The following is a 23,113-nucleotide window of genomic DNA, read 5'->3' on the forward strand; positions in this document are numbered from 1 at the left end:
CAGGAAAACTGAGAATCAATGTTATTCGATTGGCTAGTATACACTGAAATGTGTTTACCCATGCAGATAAAAACAGACAGCAGCCAGTGAAACACTGCCCGCATTTTCTCTATCAATTTAATTAACTCCTGTGATAAAACGTGTATGTTTTCACACATACAGATACACATGGTGTGCAGAAACCGCATACAGAAAACAGTCAGACGCGTGTGCTACCGGCCTCAGCTTATTACACTCACTCTGCCCATCTCTGATGACAGAACTGGCTCTGCAGACTCCTTCAGCATAACTACAGTACACAGCACTTGGGGAGGGGTAGAGAGGTTGGGGGCAGGCACGGTACACAAGAGCCTGCTGTACACTGAATAGGGACTGTCTACAAATCTTAGTCTGCAAAACTTTGTATGATTCCTTATCAGTGGCTGAGCAGATGCAGTCATTAGAACAATTGTGTAGAAAGCAGAAAGTTTTTTCTCTCTGTGCCCTTGGTTGTCAGTCTCAGGACAGGGAAAAGAAACTTCTCCCCCATAAAGCGCCCTGTGGCTCCTGGGCCCCCCTGCGGCTGCATCCCTTGCAGGGTCTATTGTTATGCCCCCGTCACCTTTTGCATGCAGTGCACGCTACCATGTATCAAGTGGAGCAAAAAGCAGGTTGTAGAAGGAGAGTATGTCATGGAAGGGGGGAGTACTAGCGCCAGGGCAGGCACGGAGCATGCAAAAAGTGCATGGTTCCCCATGTGGGAGGGGGACAAGGAGCACAGCATAGGAGGGGGACCAAGAGCATAGCATAGAAAGAAGATTCGGGAACACAGTATAGTCAGGAGAGCTATGTGCAACGAAGCAGTATGAGGAAGGTGACTAAAAATAAGGGACGCTATACGACTAAGGGCAGCTGTCCTGGTCAATTCCAAACCCCATACAATTGGCTATTTCCCACAATGCAATGAGGTTCACAGACAGGAAACTGCCAGGACTATGGTCCTAACAGTTTCCTGTGGGAGGGGTTTAACCACAATATCAGCCATACAGAGCACCCGGATGATTCATTTGTGAAAAGGAATAGATTTCTCATGTAAAAGGGGTATCAGCTACTGATTGGGATGACGTTCAATTCTTGGTCACAGTTTCTCTTTAACAGTGCACCAATAGGACACAGTTACTAGCGTTAAATAGACCATTTTTTAAATTCAAAATGTGCATCTCCAGTATGTGGGACCAGAAGATATAATTTGCAGATGCTCTATAGGGTAACCTGTCACTAAGCTCCCTAACCTCTCTCTCATCTGCCATTGTCACTTATCAGGTCACTTGGTGGTATCTAGCCATTTATGTGTTGTGTTTGTTAGGATTACTACGCAGTACTGATTAGTCTCTGGCTAGTGATGCAGGTCCTCCACACTCTCCTACATAGCTGCAGCCTACAGGGCCAGGACACTACCACGTGGCCACTAGACCACATTTGGCATCACCAACACTGGGTGGAATGGGCACCTTTCTTGTAAATGTATTCTGTCCTCTCACCATTTCAGCATTCTCTCTCGATAAGGCCTTAATTTTCTCCTCCATTCGCTGTATTGTCTGCAACGTGTCTTCATTCTTTTTGGACATTCTCTTATTCTTCTCGACAAGAGGTTTCAGCTGACTTTCCATCTCCCTGGAACGTTTCACCTGGAAACACATAACCTCGGTTCAGACATCTGAAAAAACTTGACAAAAAGTTCCCTGTAAACCACCAGCAAGCCGGAAAATACGCAAAATCTTTTTTTATTAGTACTTTTTCACCTATTTTGGGGTATTTTTCCATTACAAAAGTGCTAAAAAAATATTTTAAATACAAGATGAAAAATTCTCTCTATTAGAAAACTCGGGAGAAAAAGTGAATTGCATATGACCCATGATTCATTAAAAAAAACCTTTTCTCCTGAATTCACTCACTGCAGAGGTTTCGGTATCTTTGCTTTAAGTTGTGTTTTTTGGGGGATTTTTAGCCCTCAAGCAGGGGGAAAAAGTGCTCTGCTCTAATTTAAAGGGGCACTACAGCGAACAACTGTAAAATTTAAAATATGTGCAAACATATACAAATAAGAAGTACATTTATTCCAGAGTAAAATGAGCCATACATTATTTTTCTCCTAAGTTGCTGTTACTTACAGTAGGCAGTAGGAATCTGACAGAAGGGACAGGTTTTGGACTAGTCCATCTCTTCATAGGGCATTCTCAGCAAGGCTTTTATTCTTTAAGAAGACATTCCAGAAAAAGGATTTAAAGGGAACCTTAACTGAGAGGGATATGGAGGTTTCCTTATAAACAATACCAGTTGCCTGGCAGTCCTGCTGATCTCTTTGGGGCAGTAGTGGCTGAATCACAGACCTGAAACAAGCATGCAAGCTAATCCAGTCTGACTTCAGTCAGAGCACCTGATCTGCATGCTTGTTGAGGGGCTGTGGCTAAAAGTAATAGAGACACAGGATGGGCAGAAAAGTCAGGCAACTGGTATTAATTTAAAAAGGAAAAATCCACATCCTTCTCAGTTTAGATTCCCTTTAAACAATGATGCTGGCCAGCTTTACGGCTCCCTACACAGTTTTTTGGCAGTTGGACAGAGCACCTGCCACTCACCAAGTGCTCTTGAAAATAAATATATCCCTGAGAATCCCCTATAAAGAGATGGACTAATCCAAAACCTGTCGCTTCAGTCAGATTTTTACTACCTGCTGTAAGCGACATCAACATAGGAGAAAAGTAATTTATGGCTCATTTTACTCTGGGGAAAAAAAAACGTACTTCTTATTTGTATATGGTTGCACATATTTTAGCTAAAATGGCCACTGCAGCTTTAAGGCCAAGCTGCAGGGCCGCACAACACAGAACACGAGTGATTTCCCCCCCTTTTTCCCCCACCAACAGAGCTCTCTGTTGGTGGGGTCTGATCGCCCCCCAGTTTATTTTTTTTTTTTTAATATTTATGTTCGCTTTAAAAAAAACAAAAAACATCTTTCCTCTGCCTCCCCCAGCCACCCTCCCTCCCTCCCCCAGCCAGCCTATTACAGCGATCGGCTGTGATAGGCTTCAGGCTATAACTGCCGATCGCTCTCTTATCCCCAGGGGGACAGCCGTGTCACACGGCTGTCCCCAGTGCAGCGCTGCTGCTGATCGCAGCGCTGCGTAAATAGACGGTGATCTCGCCGTCTAACAGACTCCAGAGCAGCAATAGCCGCTCGGAGACTGAAGAGGAGGCGGAGCTTTGCCCCCCCGAGCATGAGATGCGTGCGCGCGATCGCATGCAAATTAGAGCCCCAGGACTTGACGCCAATTGGCGTTAGGCGGTCCTGGGGCTGCCGCCCTGGCCACGCCCATTGGTGTGGGGCAGTCGTTAGGTAGTTAAATTTTACAGTTTTTCACTGTAGTGCCCCTTTAATTAAACTGCGAGATTACTCTCCTTGCCTACTTTTTAGTAGTTATTCACTTCCTAGGTGCTGAAAACTCCTGGGAAAAACCTCAAGAGAAAAGCTTATTGAATCAACCCCTGGTGATTGAGGCCGGTTTTACATCCGATTTCTGCGTTGTGATGCAATGCCATACTACAGCCACATTCCACCGCAACGCAAAAAAACTACAAAATATGACCTTGCGGCAGAGTGCCCTCACAGGGTCAGATGTATATCGCCACCCCCCTCCCCCGCTCAGTGCCATCTGCAAATGTACGCAGCGAATGTAATGCAATGCACACTTGCAATGCCAGTGTAAGAGGGGCCTCAAGGGAACCTGAAGTGAGAGCTATGTGGAGATGAGACAGGTAAAAAAGGCGTCACGTTGCTGAACACATTTGGGGCACAGCCATTGGCCGTAATGTGATTTATGGCTATAGCCGCGCTCAGTGAGTAATTTTGGCACCGGCAAAAGACTGAGCCCAAATTATTATAGACAAATGGGTACAGCGCTCAGCATAATCCAGTCTCTCTTGTCGGTCTCCGCCCAGCGGAGCTACGGAGCGGTGCTGTGCATGTGACGTCACCGGACGTGGCGACTGTTTGATACACGTCTCCTCTACAAGAGCAGCGGTTTAGCGGGGGTAAGAGCCGGAGCAACTAACATAGGATGATTAGCTATCTCAGAGCTGTGCGCTTCCCCTATATAAACCACCTGCATGTGTTTTTTGATATGGACTATGTTTACATGTGATTTTTAAACTTTTTAAATAAACGTGGGAAAATATCCCTTGCACTTTTACGCTATGTTGAAGCGTTTCTTTTGGAGGAGACTTCTATTGGATCACAAGTGCCCAGCTGTAGTTGCCCGAGGTGGCCAATACCCCTATTGCGCTGACAGGCCCGTTTGGCCAGCTGATCTGGTGAGTCCTTTGTAATATGGGGGGGGGGGGGGTAAGTCTTGTGTGATACAAACCCCCCCCTTATGTATATGGAGTGCATGCTGTTGATTTGACCCACAAGAGAGACTGGGCTATGGGCTATGCTGAGCACTGTACCCATTTGTCTATAATTATATATTTGGCTTTACACAGGGAAGCTGAATTGCAGCTTTCCCCCACTATACAGCACTTTGGAGGGGGAAGAGTAACTCACGCCGCTGGGAAATTTGCCACAGCAGGGTGAGCAGTTTTTTGGCTTCACCCTGCACCCACATTTCCTGGTGCCTTTACATGTGCGCATATTAAGGCATATTAAGGCTGCCATATTTATTTAACATGCACATTGCTTGGCTCATTTCTTTTGTGGCAGCCTATGCAGAAATCAGTCCCCGGGGAACATCTGTTTATGAAGGTTGTCAGCCCTGCCAGGCTTCCGTTAAAAGAATATCTGTTAAAAAAAAAAATTTAAACTTACCTGGGGTTTCTTGCAGCCCCCTGGAGTGCAGCGGAGATCACCCCCTACAGTAGTGACCCCTGCAAAGTTGGGCCGACGTCCTCCTGATCCCCTTCGGCCAGCAGTGGTGACCCCCGCAAAGCTAGCCCGTCGCCCGCTGCTGCACATGTGCGACAGAGATGGTCGTAGTCAGCCAACTTCGCTACGCTGGAACTACGCGTATTTTTACGCAAATACGCTTCGCAATCTACGGCCCTGAAATCAGCCACTTCGCTACGTTAGCATACCGTAGCGTAGACTACGCATTAAGAATACGCAAGCTTCACGTATTGTGTAGCGTAGTTGATGCGACCGCTTATGCCCTTATACGGAAAAATTTCTGCAATAATCTGCTAACTATGCGCATACACAAACTAATATAAGCATACATTCCAACATCCAATGCGGAATTGTATGCGTATAAAGGGCAATAAAATTACTGCGCATGCGCAATGACCCATATAAATGCAGTTACCGCACGCATAGTTGACTTCGCAATACATACGTCAACTACGCGTAGCGAGCGAAGCTACGCATAGCGGGACTACGACTACGCGGAAATGCATACGTGTAGTTCTTAAACTTCGCCTACAAACTACGATGCGTAGTTGCGTACTACGATGCGTAGATTCGCGCTGGCATACTTTACGAGCAACCCTGATGTGCGACCCCGAGCCGCACGTACCCTGATCGTTACAATTTCCACGTATTGCGCATGCGCAGAACCAGGGTCGCCATCAGAATTTTCTGGGCCCTCACTTGGCAAACCTACAGGGCCCCCCTCACACCAAATAACAGTCTGATAGGTAGATTGTGTGGGGGCAGAGCCATGGTATGTGGGTAGAGTCAAAGCAACTTGCCTGTAGCCCATAACACCCTCCACCCTGCATTGATGTGTGTTCACCAATCACGCAGCAGGGAAGAGGGAGATGACCACACAACTCCTGTTATGCCACAGTAGAATTACCAGTAGAGGCTCGAGTGGCACTGCCACTGTTTGGGCCCCACACCCTTCCTGGGTCCCATACTACTGTCCCGCTTGTACCCCCCTGATGGCTGCCCTGCGCAGAACACACCCAGCTGTGGCAGCGTGATCAGGGGCTGACCATGCGCAGTAGAGGGAGACTTTAGACTTAAATATTCTTTTACGTATTATAAAATGTTGTAAGGCCTGAGGGGTTTCCTAGAATTATGCTCATGCAGAGGGAAGTTGTAACCATGTACCAGCTCGTTCCTTTCATCAGACAGCAGAGTATTCCTGTCCTCCAGCTTCCGGATCACAGCGTACAGCTCTGCAATCTTCAGCTGGAATCTTCGCAGGTCTCGCTCGTCCACATGCGGCTCCTTTCAGAGGGAAGACAAACGTAATGAATTAAGTGTTCGTTAGAGTACATGGACTACAGACTCTAGAAGCCATGCAATGCATTAGGACACCATTACTGATCCATCACTATTGGCAGAAGGCCCCTGTCTCACTAATACAGAGGCTGTGTGGCATGACACACATTGCTTGCACCCATACACATAGTGCTTATCAGTAGATCCACTCAAGTGCTGTTTAAAGAGTGCCTAGGGTATAAAAGGAAAGGGGTTCTGGGGGTAAAATACTTACCTGTCCTGACATCTCTGGGTCATGGCTCCCTCCAAGGCCACATTCAATGAAGACTCACAAAGCTCTCAGCCTGCACCAGCTCGGCAGCCACCAATTAAAGCAGCAGCTGCCGAGCAGGATGCGATCACCTGCCTGGAGCGATGACGTCAGACCAAAAGCCTGAGGACACCTGTGCGCGTGACGCGTCTATCTGCTTTTCAGCAGAGTATCAGTCCAGACTCTGGATTCTGATTAGTCAGTCCGCGCATCTTCTACACTAGGCGTGGTTAATGAGATGTTAATTTCCTAAAAAATGCATGCAGCATTTATAGACGGAGTACAGCAGCAGCTGCATTTTATTGGTCTATTTCCAAGCTGCAAACATTTGCATAACACCTCCATTAACTCCATAACCATTTACCGTTTTATTGACCATCCTTATTCTCCACTTTTGCAGCCACATAAGGCGGCAGGTTAGGTGTGGAGGGGAGTGGTGGTTAAGGTTAGCCATGGGGCAAGGGGGTTAAGGTTAGGCATCCCGGGGGGTGGGGGAGTTGAGTGTGGTTAAGGTTAGGTATCAGAGGGTTAGTTCTGTGTGAGAACAGGGTTTATCTGTAAATCTAAATATTTTATTAATAATGAAAAATACCACTTTGAAATAGGAGATTGGTAAAATACCAATATTCTACTATCAGCTATTCCAAAGCGCCCAAATTTCACAGAACCTCTATTACATGCATTCCTGCCCAACTCTGCAACTTATTTTTATTTGACCTTTGTATAGAGTGGGAAGGGGTTAGAATCACTCACGGGTTTGAGCTCCTGAGCATAAATCAGAGCACTCCATACACTTGCCTCTTTAGCCTTTACCGTGTGCCCCATTAGCTCGGATATGTCCGCCACTCCGGTGGGGAGCTCCTTCTTTGGACTGCTGTGGTACCGCTCTGCCTCCTTGGCCTGCACAAGCTGTTCATCCAGAGCTTCTTTCTGTAGCAGCAGCTTCTGTGTGTGACCCGTCTGCACTCCCAGATCCTTCTCCAGGGCCAGTATCACCCGCTCCTTCCCTTTAATTTCATCCATCTGAAAAGATCAGACAGCTCGTTACATCAAACCAGAATACAAAGCATCTGAAGACAAATGTCTGGCCACATCTGTGTCTGAGAGGAGACTATCCTGCCTCACGGCCAATCATACTCACATACAAATAAATCACAGTCGGGAGAAAAATGTGAATGATTCCTGAAGGATGAACAAAAAAAACAAAAACAAAAAAAAAAACAGCCTTTTGTGCTAATAAATAAAATAAAGCGTGTTTATGCTTTACACAAGCATAGGCCCAGCATTCTGAGTTAGCCATGCATTCCAGGTTCATCCTAACTGCATGTACAGCAATCCACTGATAGGTGATTGAACTTGACTCTGGAAGCTCAATCCACTGCGGGAGAGCCAGTGCAACTCCTCCAAGCAGGCACACCACCCCTGCTCCACTCAGTGATACAGAGTATAGTATAGTAGAAGGAGGCACTCCACAGGCAAGAACTTGCGTTCAGTTTTATTGCATGTCGATACACACTACATGTTTAGGGCTCCACCCTTCATCAGGTGTAACCTCCCACCACCTCCAATTTATACTCCTGACCCTACCCAGTGCTGGGCCGAAATTACGCATGAGCGTAATAACGCATCGTAATTCAATGTAAATTTACGAGTAAGCGCTACGCGTAACTTACGGTCTTACGCGTAATTATTTACGCGTAAGCAGTTAAGTGGTATCGTAATTACGGTGTCTACCGTAATTGCTAGGTATGCGTAATTTTACGAAGACTTACGCGTAATTGTACGGGTAATTACTAATGTAAAAACTCCGCTTTTCTAAGAGTAGCCAATCAGTCAACATCCTAAGCAACCAATAGCATCTTCCCCCGCCCTTCAGTATATAAAGCGTACGTTTTGACGCATACGAATGATGTGTACGCAATAGCTGTCATTGACGTCTATTGCGTACACATCGTCCGTATGCGTCACAAAATACGCATTAATGGGTATTACGGCACTACGCGTAACATCGTAGTGTAAGCGCCTACATTACGGTATCCTCACGCGTAACTGCATAAGTTAACGCGTAATTACAGTGATGAACCGTAGATAATTTCCTACGTCGTAACCGTAATTGCGTAATGCGTAATAGTGTAAAATTACGCGTAATGATCCGTAAGCGTAGATTTTTCCATTACGACCAGCACTGACCCTACCCTCTCAGGGTGGGTCAGTCACCACGTGAACCTCCAAACAGTCTAATAGGAAATATACTTCTCTGTTCGGCATGGCAGTCTCTAGTAACATATTCTCCACTGCTGCCATACCGTCTTGATGGGGAATTAACGTAAATAGGCTCTGGACGTCAAGGGTGCAAAGCAACGCATTATCCGATAAATCTGGCAAGTATTGTAGTCTCTGCAAGAGATCATTCGTATCTTTCAGGCAGGTTGGGATCCTGGCCACCAATTTCTGTAAAGTTGCATCCACATACTGTGCCAAAGGGTAAAGTATAGAGCCTCTACTGGAGACAATGGGCCTTCCAGGAGGATTCATTAGATTTTTGTGTATCTTCGGCAGCAGATACAATAAAGGCACCTGTGGGTGTTCAACATTCAGAAAGTTTGCAGTGGATTTATCTAGGAGCCCTTCTAATAAAGCCTCCTGTACCAAGTTCTCAACTTCTCTCTTAATGTCCCATGTCGGGTCATATGCACAGTTCTCATGATGGCCAGGAAGGGTAGTGCCCTGGGTTAGAGACTGTTCTTTTAATTTTATGTTTAATTTTAATTGTACGTTGATTTATCATTATTGTATATCTGTGAATGTGTTCTGGTTATACCTGATGTAGGCGATAGCTTTATATTATCTGTGAAGTAACAGATTATTATCAAGGATGTGATGTTCATATTAAATATCAGTATGTTCACGTGGTGACTGACCCACCCTGAGAGGGTAGGGTCAGGAGTATAAATTGAAGGTGGAGGTGGTGGTAGGTTACACCTGATGAAGGGCGGAGCCCGAAACATGTAGTGTGTATCGACATGCAATAAAACTGAACGCAAGTTCTTGCCTGTGGAGTGCCTCCTTCTACTATACTATAACTACATGTACAGCCCTGTGGTGAGGTGATGAGGAAATGCAGCAGGCCAGTTATGTCAGGGGCAGAAGACGTGGACATCTGCATGGACTGTAAGCTGAAGCAAGCACAATCTGATCTAACTTATAGTGCCCATACACTGTACAATTTTTTTTTTATTTTTTGAATCAGAGAAATTCAAACAATTATTCCATTTGGTTGAATGATTTTTAAAAATCATTTTCGAGGTACCATACACGAACGTTCCAGTTTGTCCGAAAATCTAAGAAAAACGATTGAATATGAAGAAAAAGGGTTCTTTTTATCTAATAGTATTTTCTTATACAACCTACCATGCACTACACAATTTCGCAAACAATCACCCAGATTTTTCAACATGTCTGATCAGATTTTTAGTGGGGGGGAGGGGGAAAGAAAAGAAGTAAGCTTTCGGGTATAAAGCCTTCCTCAGACTTCATTACTGTATACTGACAACATGTAGGACACACAGGGCCGGATTTGTACTTCTTACCGCCCAAGGCCGACTATTACCAGCCGCCCCAACCGAAACCGTATCCTACCACTTCTCTCCACACACACACACGCAAAAAATTTTGGGCCGCTGGTGTCCACTATTGTGGCTAGTGCCGAGGTCTCCATGGCAACGTGAAGTGAATCAATCACGTCACACGGGGGAACTGGTCAATCAAGCGATCTACAAGTGATGGGCGTGGTGGGAGCCGTCCACCACACACACATTGTCAAAAGTGGCTCACAATTGGACATTGGGTGGGGTCAGCAACACGTAAAAGTGAGTCCTGTACCCACTGCTGTCTCCAGGGTAACAGCGCTGGCCAATCAATAATTAAGAAATGGGTACTGTGAGAGGCTGCCTTCTGTATTCTGTACTATTTGCTGGTGCTGCCCCTGGTCCTTTCATCCCCCACACCAAGTGCGTGAGACCCGGCCTTCTGTAACTGCCTGGAGCTGCTGCTATGTCATTGGACAAGGTCTGGCTTTTTGCTAGTCACACACTGTTCACAAATATTTAATTAACGGACTGCAGCTGCCTGTAGCACTGCACAGGCAGATGCCAGCTGGTACTAATAGTGCAGTTATCCTGACCCCTTTCATTTGTTTGGACACTTGCAAATAATGCCCTCCAAATAATGCCCACTGTCTGCAGGCCACCCCTTGTTTATCTGGTGCCCTAGGCCATGGCCTATGTGGCCTTGCCAGAAATCCGGCCATGAGGACACACAGCTTATACTGTATGTACATATGTCAGTATACAGGAATCTGAGGAAGGCTTCATAGCCAAAAGCTTGTTTTTAAAGAACAAACCTACAGTCCCTAAGTCGAAACACTGAGCCATCTTTGTCGCCTGTACATCCTCTATGCCCTCCTTGTTCCTCCAGTGTTCCCCTATGTGTCAACTTTGTTCCTCTGTGCCTCCACTGCGCCCTATCCACATCACCTCTGTTCCCCAGGGCATCCAGTTTCCCCCTCTGTCACCTTGGTCCCCCATGCCTTCAGTGTGCCCTTCTACCCCCCACTGTGCCATCTCTGTACCCTGTACCCAGGCCCAGATTTCTTGGAAGGCCACAAAGGCCATGGCCTAGGGCGATAAAAATTAACAAGGCGCAGGACTTGGAGAGATAAGAGGTCTCATATCAAATTAAATCATCTCTCCTGCTTTGCTCTGTACTGCCTGAATTCCAGAGATCCCTGCATCTCTCTCACTTATGCTGAGTGTGTTCGATGACCGTGAGCATATGCTGTCACTTGACTCTGCCCTCTGTAGGATGAGTGGGGACAAACAAGCTGCTGTAAGAAGAATATAGGCTCAAGTAGCAGAACTTTTGAGTTCAGATTAGTTTTTTCATGTATGCATTCTTGACAGGAATTATCAGCTCTCCCCTCCCCAGGACTGATGTCAGATGCTGCTAGACCTGAGACTTGTTAACCTCCTTAGCGGCAATCCCGTGTCAGACTCTGGCGGGAAATCTGCAGCTCAGAGCAGTAACCTCGAGCTGGATCCATGGGAGGCGAGTAATGTGCAGGGCTGCCGCAGATCTTTCTAGTGGTATGATTTTTAGGGTCTAAAAGCATGTGAAAAAAATTGCACAGCTTTCAGAGCCTAAAACCTGGAAATAATCATTATGATACATTTAACCAGTGAGGTAAATGTATGGTTTGTTTTTTCCTAGGTAATGACAGAAACATTCTTTGTGCTACAGTTTAAAGCACAGGTGAAAATTAACTAGATAAACCATTGTATCTATCCTCCAAAAAAAAATAAAAATGTTTTTTTAATAGTTATCCAACGGTTTTATTTTATATTGCAAATTTACTTTACTGCTACATGACCTCTTCTCAATAACACATGCATTGAAGTATGCCAGAGCGAAACTCTATGCACGATTAACCCTTTTTATCTCTTTCCTGCTCTCAAAAGCCATTTACTGCCAGGTAAGTGTTTTATGGCTGCAATTCCTTATCACTAAGGGTTACGATATAGTCCGACCCAGTCAGAAACTGTCACTTGCATACCCGATTTTAAACTCTCAGTCAGAGAAAGAAAAAAAAAAAAAAAGAAAAAAAAAAAGAACACAGCATAGTTATTTGTGTGCTAGGCACTGTACATACACATGTCTATCTCATGTCAAATGTCACCTCGTGTATCTTTTTTTTTTTTTTTTTAAGCAACAGCAAAGCATTGCACTGTGTTAGCCATCAGTGAAAACAGGATGTTTTGAAACAGAATGACAACTGTATTACATTTATTTATATTTGCAAAACAATCAACGCATCTCCTGCTGACTGTACATATAGCTGTGTGCCCCAGCATCTTGTATAAGGAACAAAGTCTGAAGATGGCTCATTAGCCAAAGACACACAGGTTTTTCTTTTCAGTTAGCCAATAAAAGGTATCATTTTGTTTCAAAACTTCCTGCTGACTGAATTTAAGATCTGTCATGCCTTGAACTAAGTGCTAAATGGTCACTGTGTACACCTGAGCTGACACAACATCTATGCCAGCGAGTGTAGTTTGGGATCCTTCTAGTTACCTGTTCTCTGTTTTGTGCTACATTGGCTCCTCTCCATTGTGCTACACTGTCACCTGTTTGTGCCACTGGCTGCAGTCAGAGCCACAGAGGACAAAGAAGCGGTGCATGCTGTCCACTCGCACTCATTTTAATTTTGCGCTCCTCTGTGGATGTGCAGAGCAGCAGAGGCCGGGAATGTTATGGGTATGTGTACTTGACAAGTTCTGCTCATGCATGAGCGTAATTTCTGAAGTATACAAGCCCAGAACATGATTGGCTGCAGTGCATCCAGGCCGGAGTGCAAAATTACAGGGAGTGGACATGCACTGCTTCTTTGCTGAGCAGAGGGGAGCCCATTCAAACCAGTGATCGGTAGTCAGATTGTTGGACAAAATTGGGGAGGGGTCTTGGGCGCTGGAAAGTACAAATCTGGTCCTGCCTGTACCTCCTCCTATGCCCCCTTGTCCCTCTACTGTGTCATTGCCACTGTGCCCTCAGAGTACTGCATCAAAATGTTATTTTACCGGTTTAAAACTATTTTTTATTTTAATTTTTTAAAACTGACCATTTCAAAAGCTACAAGGTCTTTTTGGGAAAAAAAAAATTCACTTGTCCCCACAAAATCAAATGTAACATTTTTAGGTAATTTGTATCGGTAGATCGTTCATCAGGGATTACCTGTACACAAGTACTGTATGAGGATTTTTTAAGAACAGCCGGTCAAACAACATCTATGATACATTTTACAATTTTTGCCATGATGCCCCTTTAAAAAAAAAAAAAAATAATTGAATTCCGTAAACCATAGGCCAGCATTTAGTGCTTCTGAGAGAAAAGCAAATGTAACTGGAACCGGATATGGTTTACAGCATTTGTTATACAAGCTTCTTTCCAGCAAACTTTACATGACTCACTGAACAGTATCCAAAGTAACAGCCAGTTGTCCTGGTAACCGGCTGCTGTACAGAAAGGAGGTTCCTGCAATCTGCAACCATTCTGATGATTTAGCCTCAATTTTGTCAGAAGCCAAATAATATGCCAGGACTCGGGGACACCCTCTGCCATATGGTTTGACTGGTATTACCCCCACGAACAAGCCAGGGGAAGAAAAAAAAAAATCAAACAGGGATTCACCATTTGACTGTAAAGATGTAAGCTGCGATGCTAGAAGATGTAATTCACATCAGAAAAGCACATCTATCTCAGAATACTGCATCTAATGAGAGACCAGACTTTGCAGATTGACGGTATGTTTTCCCTGAAACATCTGCAACCAACCAATATAACTACATGAAAATCAAGCATTGTGTGTATGGAACCCGACCACAAGTCAGCACCGGAAAATGACACAATACAACTCGGTTACTGTTCCCACAATAGTTAATTTATTTTTCTCAAAGTAGACTTCAATTGATTTATACGTACAACAATGAAACTCCCAAACACTAATGACTGATTCAGTCAGTATTAGGTAAGTGGGAGCACCAGCAAAAAGTCCTTGAATTTTCAACCAGGGCTTTTCATCGGTCCATTGATCTGACTAATGAGAATCTGTGGCAGATGCCCATTGGCATAGATTATCATCATGATGGGAAGGCCTGCCTTGAGATTCAAATACATTTTTGTCCACTTTTTAGGATAGCAGCAGAGCAGACAGGTCATCAGGGGTCTTCACTCAAGATTTAACAAAGACCTCGGAGGAGGGTGATGACTGTGTCTGCTCCCAAACTATAAGCCTGTTACGCGCATCCAATTTGACTGGCCAATCCATGTAGTATAAAGAGCCTGATTGTGTAGTTAAACCCTCATACTATATGAAAGTGGTAAAATTGGCCAATCACTGGCTAATCAAAATTGGATGTGTGTATGCAGCCTAAAGCCTGGTACACACCTACAATCCTGATTGGCCAATAAGGGATCAACGTAACCACCTCCATTTTGTACCCGTTCTTCCTGAAAAAAACAAACAAAAAACTACTACTTATTCAAGATACGCCCACACAAATAATTTTGACAGTGGCAGTGTTATGCTAGTGCAGGGCAGTTTCTAGGCTAAATTGCACCCAGGGCAAGGGTGTAAAGATTGCACCTCCTCCCCCCCCTCCCCCCATGGACTCGCGAACCCTCTTTAGGGACAATCACACAGCCACAGGTCACAAATAGATCTGCCTACTTACTAGTGACCAGCCACTCATCCAGGAGGAAGCAGGGACCAGAAAAACACACGAAGAGAGCCCGGAAAGCTGACTCCTCCATGGGCTCAGCGCACTGACAGCCTGCAGTACCGCTACAGGACATCAGGTGTCATCACGCGGTGGTGACGTGATGTTGACTTGACGATGGACACAGGCAGCCCAGGAGGAGTCAAGGAAGGTGATCGAGCTGGTAATCTTTCTTCTTCCATTTGGCTGCACCGCCTGTCACAAGCTCCCTAGCGGTTATGTCCTTCTGCCTGCACCCCCCTTCTACTTGCCAGTCTGCGCCCAGGGCTGTCACCCTGCCCGCACTGCCCAAGAAAGGGCCCTGTGCTAGTGTTGGTTTTTTGGATAGGTTTGTTTTTATACATCCCAAAATTTTACTGGTTTTAGCTGTTGCTGCTTAGCATTGAATGTAGTGGTTTCATGAGTCTAGCAGTACTCAAAACGATCTTAAAGCAGAACTGAGGATAGATTTAAAACAAACTGTTTCACTTACCTGGGGTTTCTGCAAGCCCCCAGCAGGCGTTCTGTTTGCGCCAGACCCCCACGGGCCTCTGTTCTCCTGCCGCCACACTATTCTGTACCTTGTAAGTTGAGGCCAGCGCAGCCCTGCCAAGCGTACCCTTTTTATGCGTTACCATCTGCAATATCGCTATTGCGGCCTGGAACGCCAAGAATACTCGTGGCCAGAGTTGCGCAGGCGCAGTGGCCTGGTGGCAAAACCAGAAGTAGCACGGAGGCTTGTGGAAGTCCAGGGCAGGGGACAGGAAGGCTGCTGGTAAGTGAAACATTTTGTTTTGAATCTATCTTCAGTTCCGCTTTTAATTGATCAATACTAAAATGTCATCTGGGAGCACACTAGGCAGTGCTAAAAACCATGCATTTTCTGCACTGTGGGTTTTTTCGGTGCGTTTTTGTATGCGTTTGGCTATCAGGGGCAGAAAGAGATTTGCATATATGGGAGTGATGCATTGTGGGAAATCACAGTTGCTCACCTAAAGCTGAATCACAAATCCCTTCTGTTTTAAGAAGGCAAAATTACATTTAATAAGGTGCTGGTTGACAAATGAGACAATTTTAATTTTGTTGCAATTTGTATACCGCTTGTAACTGGGCCAAAGTAGTTGCTGACTATGTATCACTATCCCAAGCTGCATACAATTAACATAATGTGCATCAACTCAGAATATCAGCATCTCATTGGTATCTCTAATACAGATTTGCATTCACCATTTTATAAGAGCTGAGGGGAAAACTTTAACAGTTATACGGGACTGAATAATTTTAAAGAAAAACTCAAAGTGCTCATCAATGATTCCAGCTGAACACCGCAGGGATGGATGTTATCTGGGCCTGATGCCTTATCTATCTTGGTTTTATTTAGCTGTGTCTGCAGGACTTCCTGCATCAATCAATACTGGATATTTTTCTTATCATTTACGAGGGTTATTCAGAAAGTAACAGCTCTCCTCTTTTTTCTGCAACACAAGGTATTCTTTCTGTGCAATTTAACTTGCCTCTGTCAGGTTAACCTCTTCCCTCCCTGCACTGCTTATCACATGGCTACAGAATGCTGGTAAAGGTGGGTACACACATTAGATAAGTCTTTGGAAAATGAAAGATCACAGACCAATTTTACTCCCTTCCATGTAGTATGAGAGCCATACCTACACAGTCTATTCCATGGAGCTGCACTCCCCATCAGATAAACATCTTTGCAAGGTGCTGTACACATGCAACAGATCAGTATCTGCAAAAGATCTGTTCCTGCAAAATGCATTCATAGTCTATATCTGCAGATCATCATACACACCTTGTTTAACAGACATTCATCTGCAGATCAGATCCACCAGGATGGATCTTCAGATCTGCAGATAATTGTCTGATCTGCAGTTGAATGTCTGTTAAACAAGGTGTGTATGAGATCTGTAGATATCATAGACTATGAATGCAATTTGCAGGAACTTATCTTTTGCAGGATCGAATCTATTGAATGTGTACAGTGTCAGGAATATAGCAGCTAGTTATGAGGCTGATGATGTAAGGATAACAGGAACATATTTCTTTCATTTTTCTATCTGCTGTATATTTTGTCAGAGGTGTAGGTATGTCAGCCAGTCTGGCTTTTGGAAGGTGTCACCTGGATAATGTCTGTATGTAGATTAAATTTGCATTCAGGGCAGAGATCAAGGGAACTGCCATTGTCTTCATTGAATAGACCAGTCAACTTCAATAGGCAAGGAAGTGTCTCATTAGGCCACTAGCAGTCACCTTTGATCTGCTGTCCCAGGTGTGATTGTCTGTGTCAGTTTACAGGCAATTACAGGCAAACTGCTACCTGTAACCACAATGCAATTTTTTAATGTATAGACTTTTACCTGGGGAAATTGGATGTTAAGTAAGTCTTTTGTTGTGCGCCTGCTATAATACACTTTTCACATGTGGATGTTAGATCTCTGGGAATCAAGTTATGTCTGAGGATGTAATTAAAACTATCCCCCCCCCCCCCCCCCCGTCCAAACAGGCTTACAGCCTCAAGGCAAATATTCCATTATAAAAAGCAGGGGACAGATACCTAAAATCAGTCCTCTCCTGATGGTAGCTGCAGCTGGACTCCCAGCCCAAGCTAAGTGGGCTCCTGGTCAAACCAGAACTGTGTCCGTCCAGAAAAGTCCAAGGGTCTTACATCTGGATCCCTGTATTTTGGTAAGCAAATCGCTTTGTGTGCATCTTTGTAAACTCTTAATCTTGTAACCTTTACTTTGTAACTTTTTTACTTTGTTTTTGTACATCTTTTGTATATATTAAGTTCTGCATTGTTCCATGTTTTTTCTGGAATATTAAATTGTTATTTAAATACGTTTGACTTCTGCTGTACTAAACTAACACTCATAGCCTAGAAGAGACTGAAGTGCAACTGTGTATAAATCCATGCCTAATTGTACGTTTGAGCAACCCTACCGTATGAGATTGTAATTGCATTGTGTGTGGGGGCGTTTGTCATACGTTGGCCTAAAGCGCGCAGCTGACCCAACGTACGAAAACGCCAGTGTGAGTAGCTTGACAGCAGAGTGGCTAACAGTATAGTTCGGAACGACTGTTAGTGGTTTTGCTTCACTACAGTGTAAGATTGCAACTGTGCGTGTGTGTGCATGGCGTTCCCGTATTCGGCCTAAAGCGCAAAGCTGACCCGAATATGAAAATGCGGATTGCGTGCTGAGCACTCGACAGCTGAGTGGACGTGTCTAGCAAACCGCTAGTGGTGGCAGTAAGAAGCTTTTGAGGGGTCACAGCCTTGTTTGTAGCTCGAATAAGGCTGCTCCCCGCTTGATCTGGTCAAACCCGCCGTCGGGAACCATATACGCAGGCGTGCCGCAGGCCGGTTCTTGACATTATGCATCTTGCAAAGATTTTTATCTGATGGGGAGTTCAGCTCAATAGAACAGACTGTGTAGAGTATGCTCATATACTACATGAATGGGGGTCAAATTGGTCTGTGATCTTTCATTTTCCAAAGACTTTTATCTGATGTGTGTACCCACCTTAACGGTTTGTTCTGCAGCATTAGCATGTAGACACCCCCCCACCCCACCATCAATGCCTCCTATCCAGAAAGCAACAGCCATTTGCTTTTATCTGCCAAGCAAGGTATTCTTTCTGTGGTTTTTAACTTGAAACTGTGAGGTTAACCTCTTCTTTCGACAAAAACCACAAACTGCCAAGCCAGTATATGTCGCACACTAATAGTATAGAATAAAGTTCATAGCGATTTGTTTATTGCAAAAATATATAAATTGTTTATTGAAGTTTTAGAATTTTTAGAAAAAAATTGGTAAAATCTAATACAAGCTTATATCAGTGATCACCAAGCCACCCTTAGGCCACATACACACATCAGACCATAGTCTTTTGAAAATGAAAGATCACAGACCAATCTTACCACCCTTCATGTAGTATGAGAGCCATACTCTACACAGTCTTTTCTATGGAGCTGAACTCCACATCAGAAAAAAATCTTTGCAAGATGCTGCACACACAGATGCTGTACAGACACAAAAGATCAGTATCTGCAAAAGATCTGTTCCTGCCAAAGATCCATTCCTGCAAATTGCAATGATAGTCTATGAGATCTGCAGATCATCATACACACATGATTTAACTGACATTCATCTGCAGATCAGATCCACCAGGATGGATTTTCAGATCTGCGGATCTGCAGATGAATGTCAGTTAAATCATGTGTGTATGATGATCTGCAGATCTCATAGACTATCATTGCAATTTGCAGGAATGGATTTTTGGCAGGAACAGATCTTTTGCAGATACTGATCTTTTGTGTCTGTACAGCATCTGTGTGTGCAGCATCTTGCAAAGATTTTTTTCCTGATGTGGAGTTCAGCTCCATAGAAAAGACTGTGTAGAGTATGGCTCTTATACTACAGGAAGGGTGGTAAGATTGGTCTGTGATCTTTCATTTTCCAAAGACTATGGTCTGATGTGTGTATGTGGCCTTAGAGTGCACCTGTATGCCCCATCCCTTAAACTCTCGCCTTATATATCATAGACCATGGTGGTACTCCTCAAAGCCTCCAGTAAAAAATGTGAGGTATCCTGAATATACCGTCGAAATGATGATCAGGTAAACAATTTTTAATACTCTCACAGAGGCAGAAAAAGTAGGGACCAATATGATCACATATATTGCCGCCAGTTCAAATTTTAGCACATATTGCGCATGGTATCCTCATCACATATAGTTCATATATTACTTGGGCCTATTCGAACTTTCAGTTTGTGAAAACTTGAGGCCTATTATGCACACGGTGTCCGTACACAAAAACTGAATTGTCCATGTAAAAAACTGTGGTACCATCAGAAAAAAACCTTGGCATGCTTTCTAAAAAAAATACACCACATAATGGAATTGGTTCCAGATCTAAATTGAATTTTTTGTGTACGGACACCGTGTGCATAATGTGCTAAAATTTGAACTGGCGGCAATATATATGTGATCATATTGGTCCCTACTTTTCTGCCTCTGTGAGAGTATTAAAAATGGTTTACCTGATCGTCATTTCGACGGTATATTCAGGATACCTCACGTTTTTTACTGGAGGCTTTGAGGAGTACCACCATGGTCTATGATATATAAGGCGAGGGTTTTTTAAGGGATGGGGCATACAGGTGCACTCTAAGGGTGGCTTGGCGATCACTGATATAAGCTTGTATTAGCTTTTACCAATTTTTTCTAAAAATTCTAAAAATTCAATAAACAATTTATATATTTTTGCAATAAACAAATCGCTATGAACTTTATTCTATACTATTAGTGTGCGACATATACTGGCTTGGCAGTTTGTGGTTTTTGTCGATGGTTTGATGTTGCCAGTGTCTGCACCTATTTCTCTGATATGATTTTTCAGATATAATTTTGCACGTATAGTGATACTTGAATCGAATATATATATATATATATATATATAATTTTTGTAGTAACCTCTTCTTTCCCTGTCATGTGACTGACTGCAGAGCGTCAGTCACGTAACGATTTTAAGCTGTATTAACATGAAGTAAACCATTTTCTCCGGAGTACTGCTTTAAGTTCTGCATGTAACACTAACATCTGGGAAACAGGATGTTTCTTACAGGCATATCATGATCGGGGGAAGTCTCTACTGGTATGCAGCGTTACGGTACAACAGAATATCGTACAGTTCTGCTCCACCCACAATGGTAGCAAGAGTTTGTGTGCATGTTCTTCACACTCAGCGTAGTAAAAAAAATAAAATTAAAAAAAAGGTACTTATCCGTTAGCCGGGCGCATCCGGCTGGTGGCGACAAAACTCCACCAGAGTTACATTTTTCCCTACTATCCATGTCGGCCTGGAGGGGGAATAGTAATTAGCGCCACCTGCCGGATGCGCCCGGCTAACGGATAAGTACCAAAAATAAAATAAAAACACTAAATAAGGGCTGTGGTTTTTTAAAAATAAATTGAATTAAATTTAAACCACTATTAAAATAACTCGGGAAGGATATTGGTTGTAGCCTGGGATCGAAAGAGTAAAATAGTAAAATGTATCTAAGATTCACTGTTCCTTGGTATTGAAAACAGAGACACCAAACACTGAATTCTGGTTAGCCTCATTAAATGGCTAAACCTGCTGCATACATTATTACCACAAGATGGCAGTGTTAAGATTTCTATCTACAGTATGAAAAGGAAGATGCTCTAGAAACTAACACACAGCCACACAAGTGACTCACATATGCTATTTGCCTACACAAAAATGACTTCAAGGCCGCTGTTGACCCTGACCCTCTTAATTCTGGGTTGTGTGTTGTTTTTTTCCACCCATGGTCTGTCACTATTCTTCTGGCTTCTCATACTCACACTGCCCACACATTTATCTTCTCATTTTATTGGCAGAACACAATGCTGAACTGAAATGCAAGTGCATTCGCTAAAAAACACTCAATCCTCATAACAGCAAAGGTAGCGTAGCAAAGAAAGGCCTACGTAAAACACAACCACAGCATCACAACTTCTGCACATAAACAGGAGGCCAACACACCCAATTAAACCAAACTAGGAAGGAAAGGCTGACACTGCACATCTGCAATATTTGTATTAACGATGATCATAAATGTAGAAAAGAATGCCTGTGCCGCTACAGCACAGGCTCATCATGGGGGAATAGTGGATACGCAAGGCTGGATTTATAATTTAAGTGTCCCTAGGGCAACATTTGTGCTGCTCACAAAAGTAGAGCAACTCCCTCCCCACCCCCCATTCCATGTGCAGCCCCTTTCCATGTATAAAAACCATCTACAGCAGCCTCGGTATTTCACATATAACTCTCTTGAGCAGTAGTAGCCCTTTTCCTTGTGTTGCTCCTCATTTGCAGCTTCCTCCTCTATATGCATCAACCCTTCTTCAATGTCCAGTTGCCCCATATTCAACCGCCTCCTTGGGCCGAAGCCACCCAAGGCCCGGGCCTTTGTGGCATTTACAGATATCTGACCATGCTCAGATGTGACTGAATTGGGCAGATGTCTCTGCACTGCCCCTACCGAGCGCTAGCAAGATTCCAGCTGGGGCGTGGGAGCAGCTCACAGGTATTGGATGCACCACCTTCACCCTCCCATTATGAAATGAGACTTCTTTTAGCACCTCCACAGCCTCCCATCACTACCAGTCTGGAAGTGGTTTGCCACTGTGTCTCCTGAAATGATCACAAAAAATTAATTTTGGCTGACAAATCCCTCAGTTTACTAAAGGTGGAAGTGCAGTATCAACAAAGTGAGCATCGGGCTTCCAATAGGGTTTATGGAATTGATGAACACAAAATAGCAGCAATAGCTGTATCCGAGTTGCATACCAGTAAGCAAGCTGGCAGCCAGTACCCTCAACATGCCTGATAAGACACCCTATCTGCATTTTAGTGTTGAGTCAGCAAATCCAGAAGTAACAGCAAGGCCCCTAGGCCAAGTATGTTGTATCCCCCTTTCTTCTCTCATTCAATGTGCAGCCCCCTCTTCTCTGTGCATCATCTATGTACAGAAACCCCTTTCTTCTCTCATTCAATGTGCAGCCCCCTCTTCTCTGTGCATCATCTATGTACAGAAACCCCTTTCTTTCATGAAAAGCTCCCTTGAGCATCAATTTCCCTTTTTCATGTGTTGCTGCCCATTTTCAGCCTCTTCATTCATAAGTAGCAACACTTTTTTCATATCTAGGTACCCCCTTAGGCTACAGCCGCCCAGGGCCCTGGCCTTTATAACCTTTCTAGAAATTAGGCCCTGACATCCATGATGCCTAGCCCTGTACTGAAGGACATGCACTGATCTCCGTTACTTTGACCTAAAACAAGCTGTGATCACTTTGATTGGCTCAAAGTGATCACAGGGTCAGGAGCCAATAAAATAGGTGAGCTCTGAACGTTGGTCAGCAGACTGTCTATAAGAAATCTGGGCAAAGGAACTGCAGCGACAACAGAGTGACTGGGCCATGCATCAAGAGTAGTTCAATTCTATGCCCTGGCAGGAATAACAGGCCATAAACTGGGTGTAGATTTCAACTACCAAGGTCCGGAAGTGGTTAAATTAAAGCAGGAATTCGCATTGGTTGGTCTGCGCAACTGTGCCATTTTGATTTACTGCACTGATGAAACAAGACTGGTTGCTCTGGACAACGGCTTTACCTTGGCTCCCGTGTTCCTTGCACCATCCTGTTAAACCAGACCCTGCGTGTTTCCAACAAACATTTAAAAGCTGTGGGTTGTATAACACAAGCAG

The 23,113-nt window shown here is 44.2% G+C and overlaps 1 protein-coding gene across 5 annotated transcripts in view; it reads right to left on the minus strand.

Moving 5' to 3' along the window:
* Positions 1-23,113, minus strand: part of JAKMIP1 (janus kinase and microtubule interacting protein 1) — a 213,712-nt gene that overhangs the window by 108,907 nt on the left and 81,692 nt on the right. For all 5 annotated transcript variants that reach the window (XM_068277104.1, XM_068277088.1, XM_068277079.1 and 2 more), the window contains exons 4-6: positions 7,308-7,532; positions 6,086-6,205; positions 1,521-1,667 (exon numbers count right to left, since the gene is read on the minus strand). In XM_068277104.1, coding sequence (XP_068133205.1) covers positions 1,521-1,667; positions 6,086-6,205; positions 7,308-7,532 — 492 coding nt within the window. The remainder of the gene's footprint in view (positions 1-1,520; positions 1,668-6,085; positions 6,206-7,307; positions 7,533-23,113) is intronic.

Source organism: Hyperolius riggenbachi, chromosome 1 (genome assembly GCF_040937935.1).
Source record: "Hyperolius riggenbachi isolate aHypRig1 chromosome 1, aHypRig1.pri, whole genome shotgun sequence".
Classification (NCBI taxonomy): domain Eukaryota; kingdom Metazoa; phylum Chordata; class Amphibia; order Anura; family Hyperoliidae; genus Hyperolius; species Hyperolius riggenbachi.